The sequence below is a fragment of the Vipera berus genome, assembly GCF_964194415.1.
Source record: "Vipera berus genome assembly, chromosome: 16".
Classification (NCBI taxonomy): domain Eukaryota; kingdom Metazoa; phylum Chordata; class Lepidosauria; order Squamata; family Viperidae; genus Vipera; species Vipera berus.
Genome location: NC_138219.1, coordinates 3,726,607 through 3,738,332, shown reverse-complemented (window position 1 = coordinate 3,738,332; position 11,726 = coordinate 3,726,607). Strand labels below are relative to the sequence as shown.

Here is an 11,726-nt window from a genome sequence, read left to right as displayed (position 1 = left end):
CTAAGTATTTCATAAAGTGGTACTAATACTTAAGTGAATCTTGCCCCATTTTAACCACCTTTGACGCCACCGTTGTTAAGTGAATCACTGCAGTAGTCAGTAACCCGGTCATTCAGTGAAACTGGCTTCCCCATTGACTTTGCTTGTCAGAAGGCCACAAAAGGGGGTCACCTGACCCTGTCGGACACTGCGGCCGTCATAAATACGAGTCAGTTGCCAAGCGTCCAAATTTTGATCACCTGACCCTGGGGGTGCTGCAACGGTCTTAGGTGGGAAAGATGGTCCGGAAGTCACCTTTTCTCAGTGCCGCTGTAACTTCAGTCACTAAATGAACTGCTGTAAGTCGGGGACTACCCGTGAGGGAGGCGAAGCCCCTCCAGCTGCAAACATTAGAAGCTGTTTGAATAGGAAATTGAATAGGAAAGCAGCCATTTTGTAATGTGACGCTGCGCAATTCCCGGCGCCGCCGCAAGGGGCGGCCTGGGACGCCTCCATCCTTCCGAGGAAAAGCCTTCCCAAGATGGCGCTCCGTCTCAGGAGCTCCGTCTCCGAAGGCGCCGCGCAGGCTCAGTAGCCCTCTTGTAGCTTGGACCTTCTCTAAATGGCTGCCAGGGCCCGCCCTCTGCCTTCAGCAGCAGGCGGCGCTTCCTGTCCCGGCCGGAAGCCATCCCGTCATCCCTCGCGAGCCCGGTGGCAGTAATTTCGACGGCCGCTTTGGAGAAGCCTCGTTCGGTGGGCCGACATGGCTGACGTGCTGGACCTTCACGAGGCGGGCGGCGAGGACTTCGCCATGGACGAGGACGGCGACGGTACGGCTCGCGCCATTCCCCTGCTTTGGCTTCTTTAAGCGCCCGTCCGCCTGGCAAACAGCCCTGCGAGGTGGGCCCTGGAGGCTGACCGGCTGCGCATGCGCGCTGCCTCTATTCATTTCCCCACCCATTTCTCAGTGTTATTGAGCGCTTAAGACGGTCCTTAAACACGTTGAAATGATTATTTACTGAAAGGTCACGACAGGGGAAAGAATTAGCCAGTGGAACGGCTTTCCACCAGAAGGCCATTGCTAAGCGCATTGATTTGTGTTTTAGCCGCCCTGAGTCTTCGGAGAAGGGGTGCCCCAATCACTGGAGGCTTTGAAGAAGAAGCTGGACACCACTTGTATAGATAGGGTCTCCTGCCAGAGCGGGGGGGGTTGGACTAGATGACCTCCAAGACCCCTTCCAGCTCTGTTATTCTGTTATAACTGTTGAGCATTCAAGAGGTCAACCAGCGTCCTGTGCACTGCATACTTGGTGGAGCAGTGGGCTAATGCCTCCTTAAGTAACACCGGCTGCCTGCAATTAGTGCAGGTTCGAGTCCCACCAGGCTCAAGGTTGACTCAGCCTTCCATCCTTCCGAGGTAGGTCAAATGAGGACCCAGATTGTTGGGGGCAATTAAGCTGACTTTGTAATAATGCCGCTTGGGGTGTGTGAAAGCCCTAATAAGCAGGCATATACATAGAATGAAGGCTACTGCTAAGCTTGTAAGCCGCCCTGAGTCTTCGGAGAAGGGCGGGATATAAATGGAATTAAAATAAAATAAATAAATTAAATACTGCTAAGCTTGTAAGCCGCCCTGAGTCTTCGGAGAAGGGCGGGATATAAATGGAATTAAAAATAAAAAATAAAAAAATGAGAGAGAACCAGGTCTTGAGGTGGTTGTATGGCTTAATCTTTCATGTATTTGAGAAATGTTATCCCACATCCCTCAGCGGTCTTTTCCAAAGATTAAACGTACTCAAATTGCCTTGGGCCTCTCCTCCGTTTGTCCGAAACGGTCTAGGCCGGTCCCCTGCTTGAGCAAGGGGTTGGACTAGAAGACCTCCAAGGTCCCTTCCAACCCTTCGTTATATTGTTCTGATTATATTGTACACCACCCCCTCGCCGAGGGAGGTGGAGGGTTGAGGAATATGAAGTATAAATAAATAGGAAATGAGTAAAGGAGATGTAAAACCAAAGTTTAAAGGTTTTATATATTCATGTTCAAATCATGTTATAGTTAAAAAGCTGTTTTCCCTGCTCTTCTGCTGATGGATTCTGGGTTCATCTCTTTTGTTTTTATTCCTTTTTTTGCACGTAACAGTTAAGGGGCTTATTCTGAATGTTGTTGATTTCCACTGAAGATCCCACTAGGAAACTTTCTTTCTAGCTGTTCTGTGATCATAGGGCTGATGACCCTTTTCTTAGCTCCTTGGTTCTGTTCTTACCGTTAAATATATATATATATATTTCTAGTATTTGCTTATAATCGGTTTCCTATTACAGGTAGTCGTTGATGTACACCCACAATTGAGCCCCAAAATTTACGTTGCTAATTTGTTGAGTGAGTTTTGCCCCACTTAACAACTTTTCTTGCCACAATTGCTAAGTGTATCACTGCCATGGGTAAGATAGTCACCCGGTTGTTAAGTGAATCAGGCTTCCCTCATTGACTTTGCTGGTCAGAAGGTTGCAAAAGGGGATCACGTGACCCCAGGACACTGCCACCGTCATAAATATGAACCAGTTGTCAAGCATCTGAATTTTGATCACGTAACCGTGGGGATGCTGCAACAGCCGCACTTTTTTTAATGTCATAACTTTGAACGGTCACTCAATGAACTGTTGTAAGTCGAAGACTACCTGTACCTAAATCTGTCGTTTCCATGTTCTGCACTCCGGGATGGAAGGGGGCAATGAATTAACTTCTTATATGTGGGATTTTTTCAGGCTTTGAAGAACGTTATGTCCCCACATAATCCTTTTTTTTTTATGAAGAATAAACAGTCCAGGTTTCTCCATCTCTTGTCACAAGGTTTAATTGCTAGTTCCCTAATCTTGAAATTATTAGAAATGTGGGACCTAAGGACCAGAGAAGGGATTTTATTTGCAGATGTGCTGTTCTCTTCTCAGTAGGCATAAATACATTTGGGGAGTTCAACTTGTATAGGTCGTCCTCAACCTACGACCACAGTTGAGCCCAACATTTCCACTGCTAAGCAAGACAGTTGTTAAGTTTTGCCCATTTTACATCTTTCACTGCCGTAGTTGTTAAGTGAATTGGGGCAATTGCTAAGTTGGTAAACACAGTTGTTAAAGTGAATCTGGCTCCCCCCATTGACTTTGCTTGTCCGAAGGTCGCAAAAGGGGATCTCGCATGACCCCGGGACACAGTGACCGTCATAAATATGAGTCAGTTGGCAAGCACCTCAGTGTTGATCACACGGCCATGGGGTTGCTGCAGCAGTCATGTGAAAAATGATCATAAGTCACTTTTTCAGTGCTGCTGTAACTGAACAGTCACTAAACGAATGGTTGTAAGTTGAGACTGTATTGTGAACTGGGCTTTCAGAGTGACTGTGCAGTCATTACAAGCTAGGCGTTTTCCATTCTTTGTTGTCGTTAATTGATCCGACTCCATTTGATTTCTCTTTAGAAAGCATCCACAAATTGAAGGAAAAGGCGAAGAAAAGGAAAGGCAGAGGTTTTGGGTCAGGTAAGTTGTTCTTTCAATTTAGCTGCAGTTGTTTCATGAGGACTAGAAACCAGGAGACTGTATGTTCCCATCCCACCTTAGGCACAAAAACCGACTGGGTGACTTTATACTCTCTTAGCCTAATTTACCGCCACAGGGTTGTTGTTTCGGGGGGAAAAAAGGAGGAAGGAGAATTAGGTATGTTTGCCACCTTGAATCACTTATCTGAGTGATAAAGATATTTTATTTATAAAAATGGTAAAGATGGGATATATAGAAATATAAACAAATGGTATTTCCTGTGACATGTTCCATCCCAACCGACACGAGATAGAGGCATGGTTTCGGACCTAGAGAGCTAAACATTTGTGCTTGACCAACATTAGAACAGAATAAAGATGTCTTGGTTCCAACAGATTGAAACTCTTCAAAAGAACTTTGAGGCATTGTTTACCTTAAAGAATCTTTTATTTGAGAAACATAATATCGGCACTACATAGTTGAAGCCAAAAACTGAATTCCCCTCTCCTGGGCACAAAGTAGCAAAGCACAATTCCCTCCTCCAACTAACAGTTATAAATCACGTTCCCCAATTAGCTTGAAACGTGGGCTCTCTCCACAGCAACTCTGGGCTCAGTAACCTTGAATTCTGACGGCTGAGTTATTGTTGTTGTGACTAAGTGGACTTGTCCACATCCCCACCTCCCAGCATCAATCAGCTGTAAAAGCAAAAAAATGAACGCATTTCCATCTGTTGTCAAAGCAATAACACCCCACGTTAGCAGCATTGACAAAAGGTTTGTCTGTGTCATCACTGTGAGGTTCTCCAAAGGCAGGGTCCTCCCGCCTTCAGTGCCAAGCTGTGAGAAATTAAACTGGTTTTGGCATCCCCAGAGCAGTGATGGAACAGCGGTTAGAATGCAGCATTGCAGGCTAATTCTGCCCACTGCCAGCAGTTCGATCCTGACCGGCTCAAAGTTGACTCAGCCTTCCGAGGTCGGTAAAAGGAGGACCCGGATTGTTGGGGGACAAGAGGCTGGCTTTGTAAACCGCTTAGGGTGGTAAAGCACTGAAGCGGGGTATAAGTCTTTAAGTGCTGTTGCTCTCTCCCTTGGATGGGAGGTGTGCCATGCAGGTTTCTCATTTGCTATTCTCTGAAAGTGAGCACCAGCTTACAATACCTCCAGGAACACGTTCAGTTGCTACTTGTATTTAATTACATGTGCATGTGTGTGTCAAAAGTTTGCTTTCTCTCCCTCTAAAACCCGTTTCCTGTTTTTTGCTCATGGGCGTATCGGAACAGAAGAGGGCTCCAGAGCCCGCGTTCGGGAGGATTACGACAGCGTGGAACAAGATGGCGACGAACCGGGTCCTCAGAGATGTGAGACGATGCCCTTGCTTTGTTTCCTCCTCTTAGCGTGTCAAAAGCCTCCCTGCGTGCATTTCGAACGGGTCCTTTGGTTTCAGCCTCATCCTTTTTCTTTTTTCTTTTTGGCTCTTTCGTGTCCCTACAGCGGTGGAAGGTTGGATCCTCTTTGTGACGGGGGTGCATGAGGAGGCAACTGAGGAGGACATCCACGACAAGTTTGCCGAGTTTGGGGAGATCAAGAACCTCCATTTGAACCTCGACCGGCGGACCGGCTATCTGAAGGCATGTACGAGTGGGGCTGCTTGTGGGGCCGGCTCCTCCGAGAGAAAGGCATAGGGCAGTCATCGAATGGTCACCGAGACTCAGCTGGAATAGAAAACACATTCAGTGTTTTGATGAGAGGCTCCTGACATGAGCTGGGTTCACAAACGACAGGTAGTCCTCGAGTTACGACTGCAATTGAGCGGGGGAGGGGGGGGTCGCCCCAGGAGTGGTGGTCCTCGACTCAACGACCACAGTGGAGCCCCAAATTTCTGTTGTTAGGCGAGAGGTTACGTTTTGCCCCACGTTACGACCTTTCTTGCCCCAGGTAAGTGAATCCCTGCAGCTGATTGGTTAGTAACCAGGTTGTTAAGTGAATTCGGATTCCCCATTGACTTTTCTGGTCAGGAAGTCGCAAAAGGGGATCACGTTACACACACACACATCAACCCTCCGGACGTTGCAGCCATCCTAAATATGGACCAGTTGCCAGGCGTCTGAATCGCGTGACCCTGGGGATGCTTTTAAAGGCCATAACTGTGAAAACGGCCGCAAGTCACTTTTTTCAGCGCCGTCGTAACTTTGATCGATCACTAAACAAACCTGTAAGCCGAGGGCTACCTGTGCTAAGCCAACGTTTGGTTGGATTGTGGCATAATCGGTGAGTTAATTCTCTAAACCGTGGCTAAGGGAGTCAAGATAATCGTAGGTTTGCCAGTCATCCAGTGTAAGGCCTGCTTGAGTGAATCCTTTGGGCCGATAGCCTGTGGGCAGTGCTCACCTCCCTTTCCCAAATGTCTTGCAGGGTTACACACTGGTGGAATACGAGACCTACAAAGAGGCCCAAGCCGCCATGGAAGGCCTGAACGGGCAGGATCTGATGGGGCAGCCCATCAGCGTGGACTGGTGCTTCGTCAGAGGCCCCCCGAAAGGAAAACGGAGGTAAGATCATCTTTTGCTGTCATTTTTTTTTTTACTGTGGGCACAACGGTACACCTCCAAAATGTGTAAGCCGCCCTGAGTCTTCGGAGAAGGGCGGGATATAGATGTAATAAATGTAATAAAAATAAAAATAAAATAAAATGTACATAACAAATAAATATTAAATACTGTCCACCTTGAATATATAACGGGAGGAGGAAAAGTTCACAAGGTTAATGCTGTATGGAATGAAACTATGGCTGAATCTGGATGTTCTGCTTCGGATACCACGAAGCCCCCTCCTCCCAGAAGGCAACAAGGAAAACCGGTTGTGAAGAAGATGAGTCGTGTCCCAGATAACCTTACGGACCCCGTTCAAACAACGCGTATACACCATGTCCTGGATGGGAGGGAGGGAACAGCCAATGATCTTTTCGGCCGTCCTCACCACACACTGCACCGCCTTCCTGTCTGAAGCAGGGATGCTTCCAAACCAAACTGTGATGCTGTAGGACAGGATGCTCTCGATTGTCCCCCTGTAGAAAGTGGTCAGGACAGGGGAAGGAACAAACTTTCGGTCTACCAGATGTGTACCGTTTCTGTCTGCACCTTCTGGGAATGCGAAGTAGTTAAAAGTACGCAGAGAATAATGTGTGATACAGCTGAAAGGACTGGGAACGCGCGCTCGTCTTCGGCCGCCTGTTTTTTTTTTTTATCAAGGAGGGGAAACTGAAATTGCTCAAGCTACATCTGCTTGCGCTGAAGGGTCAGAATCACAGTCCTAAATACCGGTAGTCCTCAAATTGCGGCCGCAGTTTTGAGCCCAAAATTTCTGCTGCTAAGTGAGACGTTTGTTAAGCGAGTTTTGCCCCATTTTTACAACCTGCCTTGCCACGGTTGTTAAGTCAGTCATTGCGGTTGTTAAGTTAGGCACACGGTTCCTAAGTGAATCTGGCTTCCCCCATGGACTTTGCTTGTCCGAAGTTCGCAAAAGGGGGGGGTTGCGCGACTCCGAGACAATGCAAATGTCACAAATGTGAGACAGTGGCTTAACATCCAGTTTTGATCACATGACTGTGGGGGGGGTGCTGCAACGGTCTTAAGCGTGAAAAACAAGGCATTAAGTCAATTTTCTTCAGTGCCGTGGTAACTTTGAACAGTCACTAAATGAACTGTTGCAAGTCAAGGACTGGCTGCATACCAAACATGGCGAAATGCATTCCTTGTTCAAGAGCAAGACGGTTATAGGGCTCCGAAACGGCTGGGCAGCGACCACTTGTGCCTGACATCTACGTTCAAGGGTCTGATCCCTGAACCCTTGGTGCATCACAAATTCTCTCTTTTGCTTGCATAATTTTTGACTAAAGACGAATTTGGATACCGTATTTTCCGGCATATAAAACGACTGGGCGTATAAGACGACCCCCCAACTTTTGAGATGATTTTCATGGGTTAAAAAGTCGTCTTATACGCCGGAAAATACGGTATTTCTGCTGCTAGGAATTGCAAAGTCGGGGGCAAGTCCTGCTTGCAGAGGCTTAGTCGACTTCCGATACGTTTCCTGAATGTGCTATTTATAATCCGGTCCTGGTGTTGTTCCTTTTCATTAATCATCTATAAACTACTTTGGGAAACTTGAGACTGACAGGATGAAGTGAAAAGAATTAGGTATGTTCAGGCTAACTCAAGAGAAGACCCGATAACTGTCTTCCAGAACTTGGAAGGGCTGTCACAGGGGAAAAGGGGGTGGATTTATTCTCCAAAGCACCTGAAGGAAGCTCATTGGAGATCAAACCTGAAAAAGGAGGAATTTCCACAGAGTGAGAAAAATTAAGTCAGTGGAACAGCTGGCATCCCAGACTTGAGGTTCTGGGTTGCTACCATCAAGGGGAGTTCTCGGGAAAAGATAGCAGAATTATTTGTCTGGGATGGTATGAGGACTCCCGTCTTAAGAGGGGGTTAGTCTAGAAGACCACCTAGAGCCCTTCCAGCCCCATGATTCTATGATGCGTGCATGATTTTTCTTTTTCAACACATGAAAACGTGTCAGACCCTGAATGGATTTGTGTAGCCGAAAAACATTCGCAAGAGACCAAGCTCCCTTTAATGTTCTCTTGGTCCGTTTCTGCCTAGGAGCGGCCGTAGAAGAAGCCGAAGTCCTGACCGAAGACGGCGCTGAAAGGGCTTCCGTTTTGCGACTCCCGCGCTCTGGGTGCCTCAGACCCACGGGCTGAATGCAAGGCTACTACAGGGAAGAGGGCTTCCCATCTAGTTGCCCTAATTGCCACCCGTTTTAATTTTGTATCGGACTAATCGTTTTTATTTTTATTTTTTTTCCCCTTTAACCTTTTGACTGTTATCAAATGACTTGAGACTTTTTTTTTCTGTGTCCTATTCTGTGCTTGTAAAGATAATTCTGGTTTTAAGCCTGTTAAAAGGATGTCTGAAACGGCATTTAGAATAAAAGGCTGTTTTTTTTTAACTGTGGTAACTTTTTTATTATTATTATTATTATTATAAAACCCTAAATGGCATGAACATGGTTTACACTTACGACTCCTCGTTCAGGAATCCATTGGATAGTAGTCGCCCTTTCTAAATTCTAGAGCAGGAACAGTCACTCAAGACCTTTGAACTGAGGAGCATCCATGCGCAGGCACGGGTGAAGTCTTCCGTGGGCACGTGTCTAGATCAGAGGTTCCCCAATCTTTTGGGCACTGCCAGGGACCGGTTCCGTGGAGAGAGGTTTTTCCGCGGACTGGAGGGTGCGTGGTTTTGTGTGCTGCCTGCATCCCATGGATGGAGCTTTGCTTGTTTGTGCGGACCGGTTGCTGGCATGCCGTGGCCCGGTGCTGGTCCACGGACTGGGGGTTGGGGACCCCTGGTCTAGATTTTCCCCAACATGGAGAGTCCTTTAAGGCTGAAGACTTTTAACTCCCAGCCTTCCTAAGCCAACATGCTAAGGCTGGGAATTCCCATCCCAACATCTGGAATCCCAAAGGAGAGGCAGGCTTGCTCCAGGAACTTGCCAAGGCTCTGCTCGGATAACTTTTCAAAGAGTTCGTTCAATAATTTTTCGGTCTTGGCCTGGTCTCTACAGCACACCAGGTAGGCAGATCTGTTCCAGTTAAGTTTCCGCTCGTCAGGTAGCTAAGCACAGGTGATCCGTTTCTCCAGAGTGCATTTGACTCCAGCAGGCAATTTTGCCTCCTATTGTTTTCCGAACAGCAGTGTGTCAACAACACAATTAGCGGCTGATCCACGTCCACACCTTTTTTTTCTTTTTTTTTCTTTTTTTTTTCTTTTTTTTCCCTAACAGCTGCCTCCTACTTCCTCCAAGCTTGCCTGTTGTTTCTGCAAAAGCTCAGGACTTTTTGCAGAACCACTAGCAAGGGAACCTGCTCCTAAAATTGAGGAAAAGCCAAAAAAAAAATCATTCCCCCTTTTTAATCGGTTTATTACAGAAAAATGCAGCATCCTGGCGAACTTAACGGTAGGTCTGTAAATAGAAATGCCCCCACCCGCCGTCTTTGAGAATTGTTCTGCATGTATTGTGAAGGGCGCTGTGCAATGTGGGAAGCTGGTTCTGATTGAGGGGTGTCATCTCGGCAACCCACAAAACCTTTTCAAAGCAGCAGAACCTGTTAAAGCAGACATGTCAAACACAAGGCCCGGATCCGGCCCGCAAAGTGGTTTCATGCGGCCCGCGAAGCCACCCTGGAAACAGTGAGGGAACGGCCCCCACTGCCTTGGCCCTGGCCCAGAGACCCTCCTCCTTCCAGAGACCCTCAGATCTGTCCCACTCCTGCCCAGGCCCCCATAGGCACCCTTGATGCGAACCATGTAGAGCTGGCCACGCCCACCCAGTAGGCCATACCCACTCTGGCCACGCCCACCCAGTAGGCCATGCCCACCCAGGCCACACCCACCCGGCCCCTTGAAGGCAACTGCACTGCTGATGCGGCCCTCAATGAAATTGAGTTTGACACCCCTGTCAGTTAAAGAAGGCCGGAGAAAGCATCCCCTCTTCAGAGTCCTGGTTTTTGAGATGAATTCTGCCCCCTTTAGGGGAAAATCCATCCTGCTGCGCAGGGGCAGCTTGAGACGGGCATCTGTGAAATAATTCTAATTACATGTCATTATTTAACTTCAGCATACAGGTAGTCCTTGACTTACGACCACAACTGAGCCCAGAATTTCTGTTCTTAAGCGAGACACCTGTTAAGGCGTTTTGCCCCGTTTTACAACTTTTCTCGCCACAGTTGTTAAGTGAATCACTGCCGTGGAGAAGTTGGTAACCTGGTCGGTTAAATGAATCTGGCTTCTCCCATTGACTTTGCTTGTTGGAAAGTTGCAAAAGGGGATCACGCGACCTTGGGACACGGCAACGGTCATAAATTTGAACCAATTGCCAAAGTATCTGAATTTTGCTCACGTGATCCTGGGGATGCTGCAGTGGTCGTTAAGTGAGAAAAACGGTGCTAAGTCACATTTTTCAACGTCGTCGTAACTTTGAATGGTCACTAAACGAACTTGCAACTCAAAGATGAGCTAAACTTCCTTGCCTGGGATGGGAACCAGCTTCTGTCAACAGACCCTGGGCTCCGCGTGCTGTGGGAAGCAGCCCATCCCACATCGCTGGGGTTAGGCCCAACCCAGATGCAGCCGGTCTTGGGAAGACGGCCCTCTTTCTTGCAATCTGGGTCACCCCTTTCGTCTTCGCAGGTGATTTCAGGCAGCCCTCGACTTACAACCGTTCATTTAGTGACCGCTCCCAATTACAGCGGCCCCGAAAAACGTAACTTAGGACCATTTTTTTCACACAACTTTGGCAGCATCCCTACGATCAGGTGCTTGGCAACTGGTTCATACTTAACGACCGTTGCTGAGTCCCGGGGTCAAGTGCCACCTGCTGACAAGCAAGAGTCAAGGGGGGGGGGGGGAAAGCCGGATTCACTCAACAACCGTCTTCCTCACTAATCGACGGCGGCCAGAAAGGTGATAAAATGGGGCTAAACTCCCTCCTCCCTTGGTGGGGCAGTGGGCTAATGCCTCCTTAAGTAACACCAGCTGCCTGCAATTAGTGCAGGTTCGAGTCCCACCAGGCTCAAGGTTGACTCAGCCTTCCATCCTTCCGAGGTAGGTAAAATGAGGACCCAGATTGTTGGGGGCAATTAAGCTGACTTTGTAATAATGCCGCTTGGGGTGTGTGTGTGTGAAAGCCCTAAGAAGCAGGCATATACATAGAATGAAGGCTACTGCTAAGCTTGTAAGCCGCCCTGAGTCTTCGGAGAAGGGCGGGATATAAATGGAATTAAAATAAAATAAATAAAAATAAATAAAATGGGGCCAAACTCCCTCAACAGTCTTGCCTGCCGACAGAAATTGGGGCCGGAGGGGGAAGGAGGCGCTCCCTTGTGGTCGTAAGCCGAGGACCACGTGTCCTGGGGCTGCCCACCCCCCCTCTTCATCCTGCTGACTAGTGCAGGGGTAGGCAACCTCGGCTCTTTTATAACTCCTGGACTTCAAGTCCCAGAATTCCTGAGCCAGCATAGCTGGCTCAGGAATTCTGGGACTTGAAGTCCATGAGTCATAAAAGAGCCGAGGTTGCCTACCCCTGGACTAGTGTGTGGCTGAAAGTGGGACGGCAGCCAGGCGAGGGGCGGGGCGAGGGGCGTGGCCTCG

At 48.1% G+C, this 11,726-nt stretch overlaps 1 protein-coding gene across 1 annotated transcript; it reads left to right on the top strand.

The window, feature by feature from the left end:
* Positions 1-670: 670 nt before the first annotated feature.
* Positions 671-8,521, top strand: RBM8A (RNA binding motif protein 8A). Its single transcript, XM_081340538.1, has 6 exons — positions 671-809; positions 3,452-3,511; positions 4,794-4,871; positions 5,005-5,141; positions 5,926-6,062; positions 8,175-8,521. Exons 1-6 carry the CDS (start codon positions 743-745, stop codon positions 8,218-8,220), a joined length of 525 nt encoding a protein of 174 aa, XP_081196664.1. The 5' UTR covers positions 671-742; the 3' UTR covers positions 8,221-8,521.
* The last annotated feature ends 3,205 nt before the right edge of the window (positions 8,522-11,726 follow it).

What these genes read in the sequence shown, in the direction of transcription:
- RBM8A (XM_081340538.1), top strand. Translation starts at nt 743, where the DNA reads ATGGCTGACGTGCTGGACCTTCACGAGGCGGGCGGCGAGGACTTCGCC. An exon ending in CATGGACGAGGACGGCGACG is followed by an intron (nt 810 to 3,451) that starts GTACGGCTCGCG and finishes ATTTCTCTTTAG; the next exon opens with AAAGCATCCACAAATTGAAG. An exon ending in CCCCCGAAAGGAAAACGGAG is followed by an intron (nt 6,063 to 8,174) that starts GTAAGATCATCT and finishes GTTTCTGCCTAG; the next exon opens with GAGCGGCCGTAGAAGAAGCC.